Genomic DNA, 20,779 nt, shown 5'->3' on the forward strand with positions numbered 1-20,779 from the left:
AAACGATCTTTAGAAATTAATTTTAGGCCAGGTGTGGTGGCTCATGCCTGTAATCCCAGCACTTTGGGAGGCTGAGGCAGGCAGACCACCTGAGGTCAGGAGTTCGAGACCAGCCTGGCCAACATGGTGAAACAGTGTCTCTACTAAAAAAAGAAAAAATACCAAAAATTAGCTGGGTGTTGTGGCAGGCGCCTGTAATCCCAGCTACTCGGGAGGCTGAGGCAGGAGAATCGCTTGAACCAGGGAGGCAGAGGTTGCAGTGAGCCAAGATCGTGCCACTGCACTCCAACCTGGGTGACAGAGCAAGATTCCATCTAAAAAAAAATTAATTTTATTGAGGTAAATTTATACAGTGAAATGCACTTATTTTAAGGGTACTGTTCAATGGAATTTGACAAATGTATACATGCATATAACCACCACCATAATCTAGATATGGAACATTTCCATCATCTAGAAAGTTCCCTAAGGCCCCTTTATAGTTAATTTCCCTGAATCTAGCCTCAGGCAAACACTGATCTGCTTTCTGTCACAAAAGATGAGTTTTGCCTGCGCTACAATGTCATAGACATGGACTCATAAAGCAGATGTTTCATTTTGTTTGGTTTGGCTATTTTTGCTTAGCACGTATTTGAGATTTAGCTATGTCGTTGGGCGCATGAGTAGTTCATTCCTTTTTATTGCCGAATAACAGTTCACTACATGCACATGCCACATTTGTTTTCCATTCACCATTTGATTTGTTTCCAGGTTTTGCCTACTACAAACAAAGTTGCTGTGAACATTCACGTACGGGTCTTTGTGTGGGCGTTTCCATTTCTCTTGGGTAAATACCTAGGAGTGGAATTGCTGGGTCATGGGCAGACATGTGGCTTGTGTGATTTTAATCGAACTCCATGAGGGGAAAAATATACATGTGTGTGCAGTGTGTGTGTCTGTGTGGTGTGGTGTGTGTGGAGTGTGTGTGGTAGGTATGTGTGTGTGGTGTGTGTGGTGTGGTGTGTGTGCGGTGTGTGTGTGTGGTGTGGTGTGTGTGGAGTGTGTGTGGTAGGTATGTGTGTGTGGTGTGTGTGGTGTGCTGTGTGTGGTGTGTGGTGTGTGTAGTGTGTGTGGTGTGTGTGCGGTGTGTGTGTCTGTGTGGTGTGGTGTGTGTGGAGTGTGTGTGGTAGGTATGTGTGTGTGGTGTGTGTGGTGTGGTGTGTGTGGTGTGTGGTGTGTGGTGTGTGTGGTGTGGGGTATGTGTGATGTGTGTGGGGTGTGTGTGGGGTGTGTGTTGTGTGTAGTGCATGTTGTGTGTGTGTGGTGTGTGTGGTGTGTGTAGTGTGTGTGGGGGGTGTGTGTGGTGTGTGTGGTGTGGGGTGTGTGTGTGTGGTATGTGTGTGGGGTGTGTGGTGTATGTGGTGTGCGGTGTGTGTGGTGTGTGCGTGTGGTGTGGTATAGTGTATGTGATGTGTGTGTGTGTGTGATGTGTAGTGTGGTTATATTTATGTGGGGTGTGTGTGGTGTGTGTGGTATGGTTGTGTGTATGTTGGGTGCGTGTGTGGTGTTTGTGTGGTGTGTGTGTGGTGTTTGTGTGGTTGTGTGTATGTGTGGTGTGTGTGGTGTGTGTGTGGTGTGTGTGTGGTTGTGTGTATGTGGGGTGTGTAGTGTGTGTGTATGGTTGTATGTGGGGTGTGCATGGTATGTATAATGTGTGTGGTATGGTTGTGTGCATGTGTGGTGTGTGTAGTGTGTGTGTGTGGTTGTGTGTGTGGTTGTGTGTGTGGGGTGTGTGGTGTGTGTGTGGTGTGGTGTGGTTGTGTGTATGTGTGGTGTGTGTGGAGTGTGTGTGGTGTAGTTGTATGTATGTGGGGTGTATGTGTGGTGTGGTGTGGTTGTGTGTATGTGGGGTGTGTGTGGAGTGTGTGTGGGGTGTGTGTGTGTGGCATGTGTGTGTGGTTGTGTGTATGTGGGGTGTGTGTGGGGTGTGTGTGTGGTGTGGTGTGGTTGTGTGTATGTGTGGTGTGTGTGGTGTGTATGGGGTGTGTGTGGTGTGTGTGTGGTGTGGTTGTATGTATGTGGAGTGTGTGTGGTGTGGTGTGGTTGTGTGTATGTGTGGTGTGTGTGGCGTGTGTGTGGGGTGTGTGTGTGTGGTTGTATGTATGCGTGGTGTGTGTGGGGTGTGTGTGTGAGGTGTGGGGTGTGTGTGGTGTGTGTGTGGCATGTGTGTGGCGTGTGTGTGGTGTGTATGTGGTGTGTGTGGTTTGGTTGTGTGTATGTGTGGTGTGTGTGGGGTGTGTGTGTAGTTGTATGTGTGGTGTGTGTGTGGGGTGTGTGTGGTGTGTGTGGTGTGGTTGTGTGTGTGTGGTATGTGTGGGGTGTGTGTGGTGTGTGTGTGGTGTGTGTGGTATGTGTGTGGGGTGTGTGTGGTGTGTGTGGTGTGTGTGTGGCATGTGTGTGTGTGGTGTGTGGTGTGTGTGGGGTGTGTGTGGCATGTGTGTGGGGGGTGTGGTGTGTGTGTGATGTGTGTGTGGGGTGTGTGTGGCATGTGTGTGTGGGGTGTGTGGTGTGTGTGGTGTGTGGTGTGTGTGGGGTGTGTGTAGGGTGTATGTGTGGTGTGTGTGTGGGGGGTGTGTGGCATGTGTGTGTGGGGTGTGTGTGGTGTATGTGTGGTGTGTGTGTGGTGTGTGTGTGGTGTGTGTGTGGTTGTGTGTATGTGGGGTGTGTGGTGTGTGTGGTGTGTGTGGTGTGTGTGTGTGGGGGGTGTGTGTGTGGTTGTATGTATGCGTGGTGTGTGTGGGGTGTGTGTGTGAGGTGTGGGGTGTGTGTGGTGTGTGTGTGGCGTGTGTGTGGCGTGTGTGTGGTGTGTATGTGGTGTGTGTGGTTTGGTTGTGTGTATGTGTGGTGTGTGTGGGGTGTGTGTGTAGTTGTATGTGTGGTGTGTGTGTGGGGTGTGTGTGGTGTGGTTGTGTGTGTGTGGTATGTGTGGGGTGTGTGTGGTGTGTGTGTGGTGTGTGTGGTATGTGTGTGGGGTGTGTGTGGTGTGTGTGGTGTGTGTGTGGTGTGTGTGTGGCATGTGTGTGTGTGGTGTGTGTGTGGGGTGTGTGTGGCATGTGTGTGGGGGGTGTGGTGTGTGTGTGATGTGTGTGTGGGGTGTGTGTGGCATGTGTGTAGGGGGTGTGTGGTGTGTGTGGTGTGTGGTGTGTGTGGGGTGTGTGTAGGGTGTATGTGTGGTGTGTGTGTGGGGGGTGTGTGGCATGTGTGTGGGGGGTGTGTGTGGTGTGTGTGGGGTGTGTGTGGTGTATGTGTGGTGTGTGTGTGGTGTGTGTGTGGTGTGTGCGTGGTTGTGTGTATGTGGGGTGTGTGGTGTGTGTGGTGTGTGTGGTGTGTGTGGGGTGTGTGGGGTGTGTGTAGGGTGTATGTGTGGTGTGTGTGTGGGGTGTGTGTGTGGTGTGTGTGGGGTGTGTGTGAGGTGTGTGTGTGTTTGTGCATAAAGAGCTTCTTGAAGAATATACAAGAAACAAATAAACGTGGTCATTACCTGGGGTGTTGGGGCCGACGTGGGGGTGACTGGGATAGACGGGAATAGAGATGGAAGTGAGACTATTCACTATAGATCTTTATATATTTTTTAGAATTTTTGAGCTGGATGAGTGTGTCACCGATTCAAGAAATTTTTAGAAATGTGAAAGGCTCTTCCAAGTGATTCTGAGGGGAGGTTTTCCCTGGTCGGGAACCACGGGTCAGGCTGCCCTTTTCTTCCGACCAGGACAGTCTGGGGCCAAAGCTGAGGGCCAGGGCTTGCCAAAGACGCTTGGCTAGTTAGAGGCAGAGCGAGCGCGTCTCAACACCTGACATTGGTGGGGCGCTTTGCAGGCTGTCTGCCCAGCGAGCTGGCTCGTTGCAGCTTCACCAGGCAAGAGATTTTCTGCCCATTTCACAGCTGGGGAAACTGGGGCTCAAGGAGGTCAAGCAGTGTGCCAAAGCTTGGAGCCAGGATGTCAGTGCAGGGTCCAGGTCGTGCTTAGGGCCTGCTAAGGCCCCTGTCACTCCCTCTGGCTGCACAGTGGCATCTCAAGACCCTTCAGCTACAATTCACCCCAGATACAGTCAGCCCCATGTTATCCCAGTCAATGTGAAGGAGAGGTCTGTGGTGAAATGAGGGTGCAAACTGCTGAGTTAAAAAGTGTAATAATTTCTTCGCTGCAGGATTTCTCAGAGCCTTTACTAGGCTGGTGGACACCGTCAGTCTCCAGTGGGAGATGTGGTGTTGCCTGCTCTTTCTCCAGCATGCTCCATGGAACCCTATTTGGGAAACAGTCTCTCCGACTAAAGTCCAACCTCTAAGGCTGGACATTCCACACACCTCACAATCAGTCTGCAGCCTCTCTCCGCAGACTCCCCTCTAAACATCTTTGACCATGGAGTGTCTGTCAGGATTGGGTAGGAAATAGGACTTTGCAAGGTGCATTTATGAGCTGGAATGTTTCCTGTGCATGGTGAGTGGGTCATAGTAATAATTATCATGACATCTGGCATTTGTGGGTGATTTACGGCTATCGAGGGCACCCATCTGCATGTGAGCATCTTAAATGTGCAGTGTCTGCATCTATGTGCCTGTGTATATGCTGGGGTTCACCCTCTCTGTAGGGTGGGGTTCACTCTGGCAGAAGCGATGGCTTCATCGAGAGGTCCCCGATGGTCTGACAAAACCACAGCCCCACTCTCCCCCTGCCCCAGGCCTTTCTCCATGTGGCTCTTCCTTACCTGGGTCATCCCAGCTGAGCCGTCCGAGGCAGGAAGCAACTGCAGAAAGGAGAGAGGAGGGTCAGGAAGTGAAGCCAACCACCCTCTCCCTTCTCCCCAGCTCACCCGCCCACAGCCTGAGCAATGGCCCTTTCTGCCTACCCCTATCCACACTCATGGGTTTTAGGGACAGGAATTTTTGTACTCCAGGTTGGAACCCCTGAGTGATATGAATTCTATTTAGTGGGTTGCAACCATCGATTTTTTTTCTTCTTAAAAACCCATTGCTTTTAAAATGAACATACATGAAGTTGATTTTTCTTTACTGCATGATTCCGTGAATGTCACATATATAGATGTGTGTGACCACCATCACAATCAAGGTATATGCCAGTTCCATTACTCCCTACCTCAAATTCCCTCATGCTAACCTTTGTAATAATGTAACCATCAATTATTATTATTACTTTTTGAGGCAGAATCGCACTCTCCTCACCCAGGCTAGTGTGCAGTGGCACGATCACAGCTCACTGCAGCCTCAACCTCCCTGGCTCAAAAGGCTCCTCCCACCTCAGCCTCTTGAGTAGCTAGGATTACAGGCATGAGCCACCGTGCCTGGCTAATTTTTTTACAATTTTTTTTTTTTTTTTTTTTTTTTAGAGACAGGGTCTCACTATGTTGTCCAGGCTGGTTTTGAACTCCTGGGCTCAAGTGATCCTCATGCCTCAGCTTCCTGAAGTGCTGGGATTACAGGTGTGAGCCATGGCACTCGGGCCATCAAATTTTTTAAAAAAATGAAATGGAATAGAATAGAGAGGCCATGCACGGTGGCTTATGACTGTAATCCCAGCACTTAGCGGGGCCAAGGTGGGAGGACTGCTTGAGCCCAGGAGTTGGACCCTGCAGTGGGCTATGATTATGCCACAGCACTCTAGCCTGGGTGACAGAGTAAGACACTGTCTGAAAACCATTAAGATAAAATAAAAAAGAATGTCAGAATGCACTATACATTGTGAGGGTGAGGACCACTTTTTGTGTGTTGAGGGTTGCAATGTAAAAATGTCCTGTGTGTTGCTTCCTCTCGAAAACATTTGAGCTCCTTAGTTCTAGAGAATGGAGAAATGAGCCAGAAAAGGGCCAGGCGCCGTGGCTCATGGCTGTAATCCAAGCACTTTGGGAGGCCGAGGTGGGCGGATCACTTGAGGTCAGGAGTTTGAGACTGGCCCAGTCAATATGGTGAAACCCTGTCTCTACTAAAAATGATAAAAATTAGCTTGGCGTGATGGTGCATGCCTGTAATCCCAACTCCTCGGGAGGCTGAGGCAGGAGAATTGCTTGAACCTGGAAGGTGGAGGCTGCAGTGAGCTGAGATTGCACCACTGCACTCCAGCCTGGGTAAGAGAGTGAGATTCTGTCTTTAAAAGAAAAAAAAAAAAAAAAAAAAGGAAAGAAAGAAATGAGCAAGAAATGAGCAAGAAAGGGAACCCAAGAGAACATTTGCTACTTTCCAGCATTCCCAAGGCAGAGTAAGACTGACAGCCACTTATCTTTAACAGCTGCCCATTTCTTGAGAAGACGAAGCTCAAAGAGATGGCGGGACCTGCCCACAGTAGTGTAGCCAGCTAGTTGGCAAGGGAGCCGAGGTGACAGGTCAGGGAACAGGGGTCCGTAGGGAACCAGCCTTCCTCCGTGTGGACCACATGGAAGCTCTGCCTCCTTGTAGCCCTGTCTCACTGTGGAGCGGGGGCAAAGTGGCCCACTGCAGGGCTCTCAGCAGAGCAGCAGCTGGCCAGCTCATCTGTGGCTGGGGAAGAGGTTTAATTTGGGTGGGGACAAGGTGGAGTAGCAAGCTCACGTGACTTCAAAGCTTAACCTCTGTATTCACCACCTAGCATGATCAGTTAGGGTGCAGGTAGAGTATTTTGATTTCCATCTGTCTGACTTGGGTTTACTCTTAGATTTATGGCACTGGGTCAAGGAGACTGTTGACTATTTTATATTAATATAATATAACTTTCACTATTATATATTAATAGTGAAAGGCTGTGTTCAAATTGTTTGTGAGAAATTGTTGCTGGGTGTTAAAAAATAGGTGTGTTGAGCTGGGCCAGGGGCTCAAGGCTGTAGTCCTACCTACTCAGCAGGCTGAGGCAGGAGGCTCACTTCAGCCGAGGAGTTCGAGTCCAGCCTGGACAACATAGCAAGACCCCATCTCTTAAAAAATAGGTGTGCTTTGAAAAAGCTGTTCTTGCTTGAGTGTTCTCAAGCTGGTGGTTGAATTTTAAGGGGTGATGTGCCCCACAGTTCATCCTTGTCCCCGAATCAAGACTTTTCATGATGAAGTCATCATGGCCCTGTGGTAAGTTTCCCTTGAATCTGCAAGATCCTTTCACAGCTGTTGCTCTAGGAGTCACGGGCCTTGGAAGGGGAAGGTTATTCTCATCAACAGGGAAATGTGCAGAGGTCTGGCCTGGGTGGAAAGGGATGGCCCAGTTGTCAAGCATCTGATCAATTTTTTATTTTTATTTTTTGAGACAGAGTCTTGCTCTCTTGCCCAGGTTGGAATGCAGTGCCATGAATTTGACTCACTATAACCTCTACTTCCCTGGTTCAAGCAATTCTCCTGCCTCAACCTCCCAAGTAGCTGGGACTACAGACTTGCACCACCATGCCCAGCTAATTTTTGTACTTTTAGTAGAGACGAGGTTTCACTATGTTGGCCAGGCTGGCCTTGAACTCCTGACCTCAGGTGATCCACCTGCCTCAGCCTCCCAAAGTGCTGGGATTACAGGCATGAGCCACCACACCCAATCAATCATCTGATTTATTGCAGTGGGCAGGGCAGCCGCAGGAGGCCATTGGGGAGATGTCCAGCCAGCAAGAAAGATTGGGAGGGAGGCCCTTTTGCTCTGCCCGCACCTCTCGCTCCTGACCTCTCATTCCCACCTCCCTCTCATCCCAGCTGCCCATTAGAAGCAGGGCAGTCCGCCTTGAAAGAGTCATCCCTCTGGCTAAGTCTCGAGGGCTAAGGCAGCTTGAAGTGCCGCCTGGGGGAGTGGGAGTCCGCAGATCTGCCCTTCAGTGCTACACAGTTCAGGATGGGTTTTCAGTCACCAGTAACTTTCTACTGCTCCAGTTCTGAGTATCAGCTCTGCCACTTCCTGCCTATAGAGTCTGGGGAGCACGTCTGTCCTGTCTCTATGCCTCCGAGCCTTGATTTCCTCACTCATAGCATGAGGATGAGCATGGGACTAGCCTTCTTGAGCTGTTGTGAAGACGAGATGAGTTAATCGGTGTAAAGGGCTTAGCCCAGTGCCTTCCTGGCCTGTGTTCGGTGCTCAGAGCTGGTGCTACTGGTCTGCAGAATAGGCTGGGCTGGGGGATACTGTGCCCAGGGCGGCAGACCCTCGGGGACCTTTCCCAGTGGGAAGATTCCCTGTCCAGGAGCACAGAGAGCCAGACCATGGGGCTCACCACTTCTTTCTTCTAACTTGGAAACTTTGCGCAGACGGTCCAGACTTAGGGTGGTTCAACTTATGACTTTTCAAGTTTGCAATGGGTTTATTGGGGTATTAGATGATTTTTGACTTAGAATGTTTTCAGCTTACAATGGGTTTATTGAGAGGTAACCCCACTGTAGGTCAAGGAGCATCTCTATTTCCTGAGTCATCATACTCAATGTTCATTATTAACAGCAGCTGCCAACTATTGAGCACCTGCTGCATACTTAGCCCTCGGGATGTTCATCATAGATATTGTTGTTAGTCTTCCACACAGCCCCATCACGAGAGTTGAGTACGCTCCTGGTATAAATGTCAGGAGAGGGCAAATGCCCTGTCCCGGGTGATACGGCAGGCAGGTGGAGTCGAACCATGTGTCTGACTCCAAAACCCATGCTCTCTGCTCCCAGCCACCCAATCGCTCCTCCAGAGTGCCAGGTTTGGAGATGCAGAGATGGACACCACCTGCATCTGACCTGGAAGCGCTCGTGGTCAGACCCTGAAGGCCTGGGGACAGGGACCGGGCCTGACAATCATGGCAAATTCCACACAGAATAGCCTAGGCCTTTCTCAGAGAACGTTCTTGGGGAAGACTGAACAAGCTGGAAAACCAATTGAAATTCTTTAAAAAAATGCTCTAACAAATGCTTTAATAAAAAAGATATTTATGCGTTCTATAGTGTCGCCCTGGAACCTTCCTCCGGGTGCCTGTCTGGTCCCCAGATGAGCAGCACTTCCTCTCTTCTCCTTCCATCTCTATCACTGTCACCATCATCATCCCCGTCACCGTCATCATCATTGTCACCGTCACCATCACCATCACTGTTACCATCACCATCACAGTTACCATCATCATCACCATCACTGTCACCATCATCACCATCACTGTCACCATCATTATCACCATCACCGTCACCATCACCATCACCATCAACATCATCATCATCACCATCACCGTCACCATCATCATCACCATCACTGTCACCATCACTATCATCACTGTCGCCATCATCACCATCACTGTCACCATCATCATCACCATCACTGTCACCATCATGACCACCATTACTGTTACCATCATCATCACTGTCACCATCATCACCATCACCGTCACCATCACTGTCACCATCACCATCACCGTCACAATCATCACCATCACCGTCAATATCATCACCATCACTGTCACCATCACCAACATTTTAACAGTTTTCACTCTTTTGGGTCTTTTACATGTTAACTCTCCCAGTCCTCACCACAATGCTATGAAGTAGGTACGATTATTTTGGTCCCGATTTTACAGACCAGGAAACTGAGAAGGGTTAAATGACTTGTCCAAGCAGCTAATGAGTGCTGGGGCCCAAACTCCACCCTAGCCGTCTGGCACCGAGTCTGAGCTTTTGCCAGTGAGACCCAAACTGCCTCCCTTCACTCCAGCAGGAAGCCCATGATGGCCTGCCCCAGGTTTCATTGATTCCTGCACGGCCCTGGTGTGCAATCCTGATCAACAGGAATGAATCTGTGATACCGTTCAGTCAGTAAAACATGCAGTGGGAAGACTTAGCTATGAATGTGCTGTGTGACCTTGGCAAGCCACTCAACCTCTCTGGGCTCAGTTTCTTAATCTGTAAAGTAAGGAAGTTAGATTCCACAATCCCTCACCTTCCCCCTGGTTCAAACACCTACGATCTCTAATCTTTAGCTCCTGATGGATTTCAGCGGCTGTTGGAGAAGGGCAGTGAGATGGGCAGCTGACTTGGAAGCTACCTGAGTGTGTAGTGTATATTCTTTCTGCCTGTCCATGAATGTGTTCAGGGTTTTTTGTTTGTTTGTTTGCTTGTTTGTTTTTCACTTATAATCTAGGGAGCAGAATGAACATTGAGGTTTTGAGGGTCCACAACCTATTTTCATTTTTTAGTTGTTTCTCACAGGGGTCAGACCAGCACCCTCCTTCCCCTGAGCCCTGCAGTCTGTGTTCAGGGTCTCCCTGACCCCTCTGGAGAGTCTACAGCTTACTCCTGCGCCATCCTTTCTAGCCTCAAGAAGCCTGAGGCTCCTGCTATTGCCAAAGCTGTGGACAGAATCCCTGACACTCGAGACCAGGAGGCCTCCCGAGGCCTGGAAGCACTATGCCGTTTCCTTATCCACCAGCCACGCCTCACCCCGAGCAACTGGGGCTATGGATGAGAATTCTCTGAAGACCCCTTCCTTCTCCTGCCCACCTCCCCTTGGAGCTCTCACAATTTAGGGCCTGGACTGGGCAAACCCAGGCAAAACTCAGGGCTAAAGAAGTTACAAGGTTTATCACACCCCAGGAGCCCCCGTCTCTTGTCTTTGCATTGGCAGAGACAATATTTTTGGCCCTGCCTGCCCTGAGGTCTTGGTGAGGATTCGAAAGCAGCTCCAAGACATTTATATCCGCCTCCCCATCCCTCTCATTCCTCTTGCCCCCAAGGTATCCAGGGTAATTCTCACTTTGGCTCTCATGACGGCGTCCCATGAGTTTTATTTGCGCTGCACAGTGTTTAAAATTTTGAGCCAATTTTTTAAAAAAGGTTTCTTTTAATTTTGTTTTGCTTTTTAAACAAATTTCAAGATCCAGGCGTTTTTGAAAAATTGGACATCCTGGCTGGGCGCGGTGGCTCAAGCCTGTAATCCCAGCACTTTGGGAGGCCGAGACGGGCGGATCACGAGGTCAGGAGATCGAGACCATCCTGGCTAACACGGTGAAACCCCGTCTCTACTAAAAAATACAAAAAACTAGCCGGGTGAGGTGGCGGGCGCCTGTAGTCCCAGCTACTCGGGAGGCTGAGGCAGGAGAATGGTCTAAACCCGGGAGGCGGAGCTTGCAGTGAGCTGAGATCCGGCCACTGCACCCCAGCCTGGGCGACAGAGCAAGACTCTGTCTCAAAAAAAAAAAAAAAGAAAAGAAAAATAGGACATCCTGGTTCCACTGGCTGTGCCTCTGGCGGCCCCAGGCAGTGGCAGTGGCCCTTGCCTTCTGTTTTGTCAACGCCTTGCTGGCACCCTACAGTTGCCATGTGTCTAGAGAGCCTGGGCTTCAAACACATGGCAGTGTCTGCAGCGAAACATATGCAATTTCACACTAAGTGGGATGCGTCAAGATTATAAATAGCCTCCCATTCGTTCAGGTCAGGATTTGCACCAAATGCATTTGCCAGAAACTTACAAATGTTTTTTGGGCTTTGGAATTACAGATGAATATTGTTGTCTTCCATGATGGGTCCCAGTTTACAGAGGAGGAGGCCGTCGTGGTGCACGGGAGTGAGAGCTCGGCATGGCCAGAATTCAGCCCAGGGCGGCTGGCTTTGTGACCTGCCCTCCTGGCCCCCGCCTCTGGCTCACTCCTAGGTCCTGCGTGGACCCTTCGGGATTTGCCTCTGACGCCCCTGAACCCTGGGAAATGGAGGCAAGGGTGTGGCCTGCTTAGGGTTCCGCAGGCACCCGGACTCACAGGGAGGGGCCTGTGATCATGACCGATGATAACAAAATGACAGCATCCTTACCCTGTGCAGACCCCAGGATGAGGATTTTTCACCGAAGACCCTATTTCCTCCTGGAGCCTCAGAGGACAGGGCGCCATCACCAGTTTGTTTCACAAATAAGAAACCTATGACTGATTTAGTGTAGTTTGCAAGTCAGGTGTTCCCTTTTTCCCGTAAACATGATTGCTTCTAACAGTCCACAGACCTCCCCATAGCTACAGCCATTGATGTCCATCAAATACAGTAGCTCTGCCTGTGTTTGGGGGAGGATTCTGGATCTTTCTTGAATCCTCTATGTTGGCTGAGTTGAAAGGCCAGAAGCCCCTCTGTTTCTGAAACGACAGTCATCTGTGGAGTTGGAGCCGTCTCAGGGCTTTAGGGAAACGAAGATCGTAAAGGACCAAAATTCCCTTTCTTGGGTTGCGCACAGATGAAATGATTGATTTATGATTAGGCGGCTTTTATGTGCAAAATACATACAGAATCACACTGGGCTGAAACCAGGAGAGGCCTGGGAATGGAGCCCGCAGGAAGGAACAGCAGATTCAGGTCTCTAATCTGGCTCCCCGAGGGCCTGTCCCAGTGAGCGGACAGTGGGTCGTGGGCAGAATGGCCTTTGCTGTTGGAATTGTTATTTCTCTCTCGCGCTAGTGGTCTGCTCTTGCATGAGTTTCGCACCATATACGGTGTCTCTGCCGTCACAGCGACAAGCCTTTGGTTTTGTTTAGAGCTTTACCTACCCCAAAGCTCTCTCATGCACTAGGCTCCTTCTTTCCACCCACAGCCCTGTGAAGAAGGGACCATGCTCACCCCCATTTTCAGATTAGGAAACCGAGGTTCAGAGAGGCTGAGTGACTTGCCCAAGGTCACACAGCTAGCTGGTGGTAGAGTCAGGAGAGAAACCCTGTCTCTATCGCCTGGCAGGGCCTGTGGGAGTCTACCCCAGGGAGGCCCCAGAGCCTGCTTGCTCTGGAGTGCAGATGGGGGAAACTGGGGCCAGAAGGAGGGAGGGGTTCATTCCAGATGCTTCTGTGGGAGTCTGTGGCAGTGCCTGGGACCCTTGTCGTCTGTGCAGACTGCCACCACCCATTTCCTACGCTATTCCTACCGTATCTGTCCCCTGGAGAGGAGTATTAGGGTCTCTCTGGACACCATGAAAGTCAGGCCTTGAAAGGTACATGTTGATGATGATGCTGCTGGTCGCGGTGATAGTGGCAGTTATAGAGGAAGTGATCCAGGCCCACAATCTCTTATCTGCAATTCAAAATCCAAAATCTAAAAGTCTTGTTCTAATGCATTTGGTGGGAGGGTGTTTGCTGTCTTTACATCCCTCTAAGTGTGCAAATTCATGTTTCACTGCAGAAATGGGAATGTGTTGAACGCAGGGCGCTGCCCCAGGCCTCACTGCGTGTGTTAAGAGCACACAGTATGTACACAGTATTTCCTTCTACAATCTGAAACCTTCTGAATTTCCAAATGCATCTGGCCTGGGGTTCAAGATGCACTTGAGGACCTGGAGAGGTGAGAGTTATGCTCACCTCTCTGCTCCTGTGTGGCTCTCCAGTGCATGGGAGAAACAGCCCAAGTCCTCAGGGAGGCCTCTGTGGTCCTCGTGGCTGTCTCATGGACCCCCTCGCTGACCTGCGGCTGGATGCCCCTCTGCCTGCAACACTCCTCCTCAGGTCCCACACGGTGGGCTCACTGCCTTCTTTCAAACATTGACTCAAATATCTTCTCATGAGAACCGCTGAATCCTCCCTAGGTACCACACACCCCACCAAGGCTTCTGGTCCCAGCCCTCCTCTCTGTCTGTCTCCACACCTCTCCTGACCGTCTAGTATTTGCATAATCACTAGCTTAGCTTGTCTCTTGTCTGTCTCCCCATCACACCCTGACTGTTATGGCAGATCCACCAGGGCAGGGATTTTCCACTGTTTTGTTCACTGCTGTGTCCTCAGCACTTAGAACAGTGTCTGGCACATAGTAGGTGTTCAGTCCATAGGTAGTCTCTGAATAAACCCGATGTAATGATTGCAGTGATCTTTTGAGGTGGGCACAGCAAGGAACCCCTATTTTTATAGATGAGACCCTGAGAGATGTTCATTTGTGAGTGGCCAAGCAGAAATCAAACTAGGTCTGCATTGCTCCAAAGCTCCCCTCCACAGGGCTGTGCACATCTGTGTTCACAGGCACACACAGCACATGTGCACATGGACACACACAGTAGATGTTCAATCAGTTTCACACACACACACACAGTAGATGTTCAATTTCACATACACACACAGACACAGTAGTTGTTCAGTTTCACACACACACACAGAATAGATGTTCAATCAATTTCTCTCTCTCTCACACACACACACACACAGACACACACACAGCAGATGTTCAATCAGTTTTGTCAGGTTGAGCTGAATTTGCCGCCTGGTCACTGCAGGGAAAACCCCTCTGAACTGGTGGCAACAGAGTGACCAGGAAGGCCAGTGCCAGCCCCCGGGCCCCCAGGTCCCTTCATTCCCTGCTGGAGGTGGGGAGCTCTGGGTCTTCGAGGAGCATGATCCACCCAGGGCCTCACCCAGCCTGGGACAGTGGACCTGCTGCCCTGCTCCAGTGGGAGCCCCACGGTCTCAGGCCTGTCTTTTCCTCTTGCCTTTGCCCTGCCATCCGCTCGGCCTGGGACCCTCTTCCCTTTCTTCTCTGCCTGGCTGGCTCCATCCCTCATTCAGGTCTCAGATTCTCAGATGAGACCTCGCGTCCTTAGAGAGGCCCTCTCTGCCTGCCCAGCCAAGGGGGTGTCCTCCTAGTGCAGACTGTATTGTGCCCGAGGCACTTGCTGATCCCCGCGTTGCACTCAGTATTTCAAAATGTGTAAATATTTCAGGTGCCTTTTTTTTTTTTTTTTTGAGATGGAGTCTTGCTCTGTCGCCCAGGCTGGAGTGCAATGGTGCGATCTCGGCTCACTGCAACCTCTGCCTCCCAGGTTCAAGCGATTCTCCTGCCTCAGCCTCCTGAGTAGCTGGGATTACAGGTGCGTGCCACCCCACCCGGCTAATTTTTATACTTTTAGTAGAGATGAGGTTTCACCATGTTGGCCAGGCTGGTCTTGAACTTCTGGCCTCAGGTGATCCACCCACCTTGGCCTCCTGAAGTGCTGGGATTACAGGCATGAGCCACCATGCCCGGTCTTTGGTGCTTGTTTACTTGTGTTCTCTAACAGGTCTTCTGTTAGCTGGTCAGATCCTTGAGGGCAGGGACTCCTGCCTTGGTCTCTGTATCCCCAGTGTTTTGCACAGAGCCGGATGCACAGGAGATGCTCAATAATATTTGTAGATGAATAAATGAATGAATTAGTGAATAAATAGCCTATGCAAGAGGATTGAGGGGTAGAGAGATTGATGCCCGTGCAGGCCTCTGGCAAGACCCTTATCCCCATTGGCTCCTACCTCGCATTGTTTCTTGCTGGTAATAATAATAATAATAATAATAATAATAATAATAATAATAATATTTTTAGTAGAGATGAGGTTTCACCATGTTGGCCAGGCTGGTCTTGAACTTCTGGTAATAATAATAATAATAGTTGTTGCTGTTACTATTGTTTATTGAGTACTTACTATACTATATGCCAGGATTGTACTCAAGCTCTGTGTGCATTGATGCATTGCATCCTTATAAGCCTCTATGAGGTACTGTTGTACCCAGTTTACAGATGAGGAAACTGAGGCTTACGGAACTAGTCCAAGATCGCCCAGTTGGTAAGTGGCAGACTGGAATTCAAACTACAGAGTTCATGACTTTCCCATGTCCCAATGCTGGCTTTTAGAGTCGCATCGCCTGGGCCAGTCAGGGTCGTGCAGTTGTCAGAGCCGCCTCCCCACCTCACTGCCTGCAGCTGTCCAGGCGGGGTAGGGCTGAGAGGGGAGTAGCTGTGGGAAGCCCTGGCCTGTCGCGAGCACCCAGACATGCTGGGGGCATCTTCATGCCTCAGGGTCCAAAGGTCCCCAAGCCCCGATGCCAGCCAGGAGGCTGTGGTGTCCCCAGGGCTCTGGCGTTGCGGCATCTCTCCTTGGAATGGCTCAAAGGGTGCCTGCACTGTTTGACTCCAGCCCCAGCCCTGGCCCTTGGTGTCCCCAGCTCTGGTGGCTGTATCTCTGCTGGTGGAGGTTGTGTCCCGGGGCCATTTTCCCACAGGGGAGTGGCCTTCCCTTTGGTGGCCTTCCTTTTAGCTAAGGGTACAGGGAGGGGCCTCTGTGAAGGCAGGAATGCTGGGCTGGGGGCAGCTCGGCTATGCACCAGCTGCTGCACTCTGGGTTTGCACTTGGCCTTCCTGGGCCTCGCTTTTCGCCACTGTAAAATAGGGCCAATGGGCCCACCTACTTCATTGGCTGCTGTGAAGCTTGCAGCAGAAAATGGCTTTAAAAGTGCTTTGTAAACAGTGACGCACTGAAAAATGGGAATGCTTGGTACCCACCGGCTCACTCAGACTCTGGGAACTGCCTGTTCCTGGGGTTCCAGCTGGCCCCCATACTGGGGGTGAAGGGGGTACCTCCAAGCCTTCCTGACTCTGGCCTGTGTTGGGCCAGGGAACTTGCCTGGTCCCATCAGGAGCCTCACCCATGATGGGATTCAGGTAGGAGGGCCCTAGAGCAGGACATGGGCTCCCATACTTGGCTGGGAGCCTCCCTATCTCAATGGAGTCTGAGGCCAGAGGTGAGGAGCAGGTGCGGGGGGTTAAGGGCCTGGTCCCTCCTCAGCAGGGTGCCCGAAGCCAGCCAGGGGTCTGTCTCTAGGCCTCTTACTTTGGGACAGAAGGCATTTTGTACCTGTTGTTGTTACATGTGAGAAGAGCCATGTGAACATGTGTGCACAGGTGCCATTGTCACATGTTGGGGAGATAATCCTGTATTTGGAGGCCGCGTTGTACTCATGAAAGCACACACACACAGTTCTCACACACATGCACACAGACTCACAGACTCACACACACAGACTCACACATTCCCCCCCACACAGTTCTCACACATGAACACAGACTCACACACACAGACTCACATACACACAGACTCACAAATTCCCCCCCCACAGTTCTCACACACATGCGCACAGACTCATAGACTCACACACACACAGTTCTTACACACATGAACACAGACTCACACACACAGACTCACACACACACACAGACTCACACATTCCCCCACACACAGTTCTCACACACATGAACACAGACTCACACACACAGACTCACACACAGACTCACACACACAGACTCACACACACAGACTCACACATACAGACTCACACACACAGACTCACACATTCCCCCACGCACATTTCTCACATACATGAACACAGACTCACACAGACTCACACACAGACTCACACACAGACACATACATACAGACTCACACATTCCCCCATGCACATTTCTCACACACACGAACATAGACTCTCACACACACACATTCCCCCTACACAGTTCTCACACACATGCACACAGACTCATACACACACACATTTCCCCACACTCACACCTGCACGCCCAGCTTCCCTAGGAGGCTGCCGAGGCTCCCTGCTCAGGCAGGCGAGGCCTCCAGACCCTCTCCCTGCCAGCCTGGAAGCCGCTCGCATCCTCCTGTTTCCAGCCCGGAGTCACGCACCTCTGTCACCCTGCCAGACCTTCCAAATCCTCAGGAAGTGGTCAGGTCTCATCCAGTTCACACCCCAACCCCCACATTTCATAAATGGGGAGATCAAGGCCTGGAGAGGCTTGGGGACCTATCTGAGGTCACACAGCGTCGGGCTTACAACCCAGGGCTCGAGGGAAAGCAGGCCCAGAGTGTACTCATCCCAGCCGGCCTGGCTGGGCCCCTCTGGGACTGACCCAGGACTGGGTGTGAGAGGGCCTAGGACTTCCGCTTTGAGTCCTTGACATCTGCTCAGACACTGTCCTCAGAGGCGGCTCCACTCTCCCTTGGCCCACTCTCTGTCCAGAGCATCATCAGAGCTGCATCAGAGACGGTGTTTCCATGTCTCTGGAGGCCACCAAGTAAAGGCTGGGCTGTCAGGGGGGACTCTGCAGAGGGAGGCCTGTATGCGCTACTAAAATCCAACTCAGCCTAGGAATCAGGTTGTCTGGGCCCCATCGGATGCGGGTCCCCCCTGCAGTCTCTCTTGCACTGGAGGGGTAAAGCAGGGCTCTCAACAGCGCAGGAGAGAGGCAAGGTTGTGCTCCTGGTGGGTGGGACATGCAGGGCAGAGGGCCAAGTTGCAGCTGGGCAGTGGGGGCAGGCCGGGATCCCAGTGGCCCCAAATCTCCACAACGCTCCAGAGGGGTGACATGTGGACCCCAGAGTCAGCCTTGGGTAAAACTGGGATCTCCTTCCTTGCACTGGAGCGAGCCCGGATGTTCGCAGGACACCCGGAAGGGGTACTCACCCAGCATTCCCAGCAGGTACAAGGTGGCCAGCTGTTGCGGAGACCCCATGGGCATGGTCTCTGGCCTTCTCTTGCCTCAGCCTGGGCAGCTCGGCACTGCAGGTGAGGATGTCTGGCCCGGTGTCTCGCTCTCAGGGAGGGAGAGGGCGGGGCGTCATGCTCAGGGAGGGGTGGGACGGGGAGCAGGCAGTGTGGGGCCTGCGTCACCCATGTTTGAAGTTGAACTGTCAACTTCCTCCTGGCAAAACCACCTGCCCCTGTTTGAATGGTAGCCCTGGCCTCTGCCAGCTTCCTGCCCAAGGTACCCGGGGCTGGGGCAGTGCTCTCGGCCACCCCCACACAGGACAAGGCCACGCATCCTGGAGGGACAGGGCTGCAGGGAGTGGGGACCCTGAGGGGGTTATGGGGGGTGAAGGCCTGGCTGCAGCTGAGGGCTGGGCTGAGGACAGGCGTCTCTGAGGCAGGGGTCCGGGCGGAGAGAGGCGGGAAGTGGGCAGCATGATGCCAGTTCTTGCTGCAGACTCCAGTGAAAGCCGAAACCAAACCCTCCATTTCTCCTTTGTGAGGGATGAGGTTGGAAGTTTGAGGTGACTTTCCACGGGTGTTGTTTCGCTAGCAGATACAAGAGATGGCTCTGTCATGAATGATGGGGCTTGTGCCTGTGTGTGTGTGTGTGTGTGTGCGCGTGCGTGTGTGTGTGTGTGTGTGTAGAGAGAGCGATCTCCATGTTGACTTGTGTGATCTCTGTGCTGTGTGTGTGATCTCCATGTTGAGGTGTATATGTGAGCTCCATGTTGATGTGTGTGTCATCTCCTGTTGATGTGTGTGTGATTTCCGTGTTGCATGTGTGTGATCTCCATGTTGATGTGTGTGAATGTGATCTTCATGTTGATGTGTGTGTGTGTAATCTCCATGTTGATGTGTGTGTGATTTTCAGGTGTGTGTGTGATCTCCACGTTGACTTGTGTGATCTCTGTGTTGTGTGTGTGATCTCCATGTTGGGGTGTATGTATGAGCTCCATGTTGATGTGTGTGTAATACCCATTTGATATATGTGTGTGTGATCTCCATGTTGATGTGTGTGAATGTGATCTCCATGTTGATGTGTGTGTGTGATCTCCATGTTGATGTGTGTGTGATCTCCATGTTGATGTGTGTGAATGTGATCTCCATGTTGATGTGTGTGAATGTGATTTCCATGCTGATGTGTGTGTGTGATCTCCATGTTGATGTGTGTGTGATCTCCATGTTGATGTATGTGAATGATTTCCATGTTGATGTGTGTGATTTCCGTGTTGATGTGTGTGAGTGATTTCCATGTTGATGTGTCTGTGTGATCCCCATGTTGACGTGTGTGAATGTGATCCCCATGTTGATGTGTGTGAATGTGATCTCCATGTTGATGTGTGTGAATGTGATTTCCATGCTGATGTGTGTGTGTGATCTCCATGTTGATGTGTGTGTGATCTCCATGTTGATGTGTGTGAATGCGATCTCCATGTTCGTGTCTGTGAATGTGATTTCCATGTTGATGTGCGTGAATGTGATCTCCATGTTGATGTGTGTGAATGATTTCCATGTTGATGTGTGTGATTTCCATGTTGATGTGTGTGAGTGATTTCCATGTTGATGTGTCTGTGTGATCCCCATGTTGATGTGTGTGAATGCGATCTCCATGTTGATGTGTGTGAGTGATTTCCATGTTGATGTGTGTGAATGTGATCTCCATGTTGATGTGTGTGAGTGATTTCCATGTTGATATGTGTGAGTGATTTCCATGTTGATGTGTGTGAGTGATTTTTCCATGTTGATGTGTGTGAATGCGATCTCCATGTTGATGTGTGTGAATGTGATCTCCATGTTGATGTGTGTGAGTGATTTCCATGTTGATGTGTGTGAATGTGATCTCCATGTTGATGTGTGTGAGTGATTTCCATGTTGATGTGTGTGAATGTGAGTTCCACGTTGATGTGTGTGAGTGATTTCCACGTTGATGTGTGTGAATGTGATCTCCATGTTGATGTGTGTGTGTGTGATCTCCATGTTGACTTGTGTGATCTCCATGTTGTGTGTGTGATTGCTATCTTGGGGTGTATGTATGAGCTCCATGTTGATGTGTGTGTAATCCCCATTCGATATGTGTGTGTGTGATTTCCATGTTGATGTGTGTGATCTCCGTGTTGTTGTGTGATCTCTGTGTTGGTGTGTGGGTATGTATGTGAGCTCCGTGTCCCTGTTGCTCTTGGAGGGTCTGGAATCAACCCCGTTGAAGAAGAGGCAGGGTCTCTGCAAAGAAGATGGGGAAGCCTGGGGCAGGGGAAAGGCCATGTGTTTCCCTGGGCTGGGTTCCATTTTTTCCTCACATCCTTTGTGCTCCCAGATGAGAAAGCTCCTGGCTCCAGGGGCTTCCTGTACTCTGGGCCACCCCAGGCAGGTGGGAAGCAGTTCAAGGATGTGATCACTGCTCCAGGTCCACCAGGGCCAGGGGCATCCCCCTCCCTGGGCTGGAGAGACTGGCTTGGTGATACATCCACTTAGATTCCACTTAGACCTGTAGCAGGACAAGCCACAGACAAAACCCCTCAGACACCAAGTTAAAGAAGGGAGAGG

The 20,779-nt window shown here is 50.9% G+C and overlaps 1 protein-coding gene across 2 annotated transcripts in view; it reads right to left on the reverse strand.

Annotated features, from left to right (window-relative positions):
• Positions 1-18,308, reverse strand: part of LOC105464650 (CD5 molecule) — a 29,294-nt gene extending 10,986 nt beyond the window's left edge. Inside the window, exons 1-2 of one of the 2 annotated variants that reach the window (XM_011712689.2) lie at positions 18,170-18,307; positions 4,747-4,785 (exon numbers count right to left, since the gene is read on the reverse strand). In XM_011712689.2, the coding sequence (XP_011710991.2) occupies positions 4,747-4,785; positions 18,170-18,224 (94 nt within the window). In that variant the 5' untranslated portion in view covers positions 18,225-18,307. Of the gene's footprint in view, positions 1-4,746; positions 4,786-18,169 lie in introns of both variants that reach the window. The other variant, XM_011712690.2, reaches the window with a different exon arrangement.
• Positions 18,309-20,779: the final 2,471 nt, after the last annotated feature.

This window comes from Macaca nemestrina, chromosome 12 (genome assembly GCF_043159975.1).
Source record: "Macaca nemestrina isolate mMacNem1 chromosome 12, mMacNem.hap1, whole genome shotgun sequence".
NCBI classification, from domain to species: Eukaryota; Metazoa; Chordata; class Mammalia; order Primates; family Cercopithecidae; genus Macaca; species Macaca nemestrina.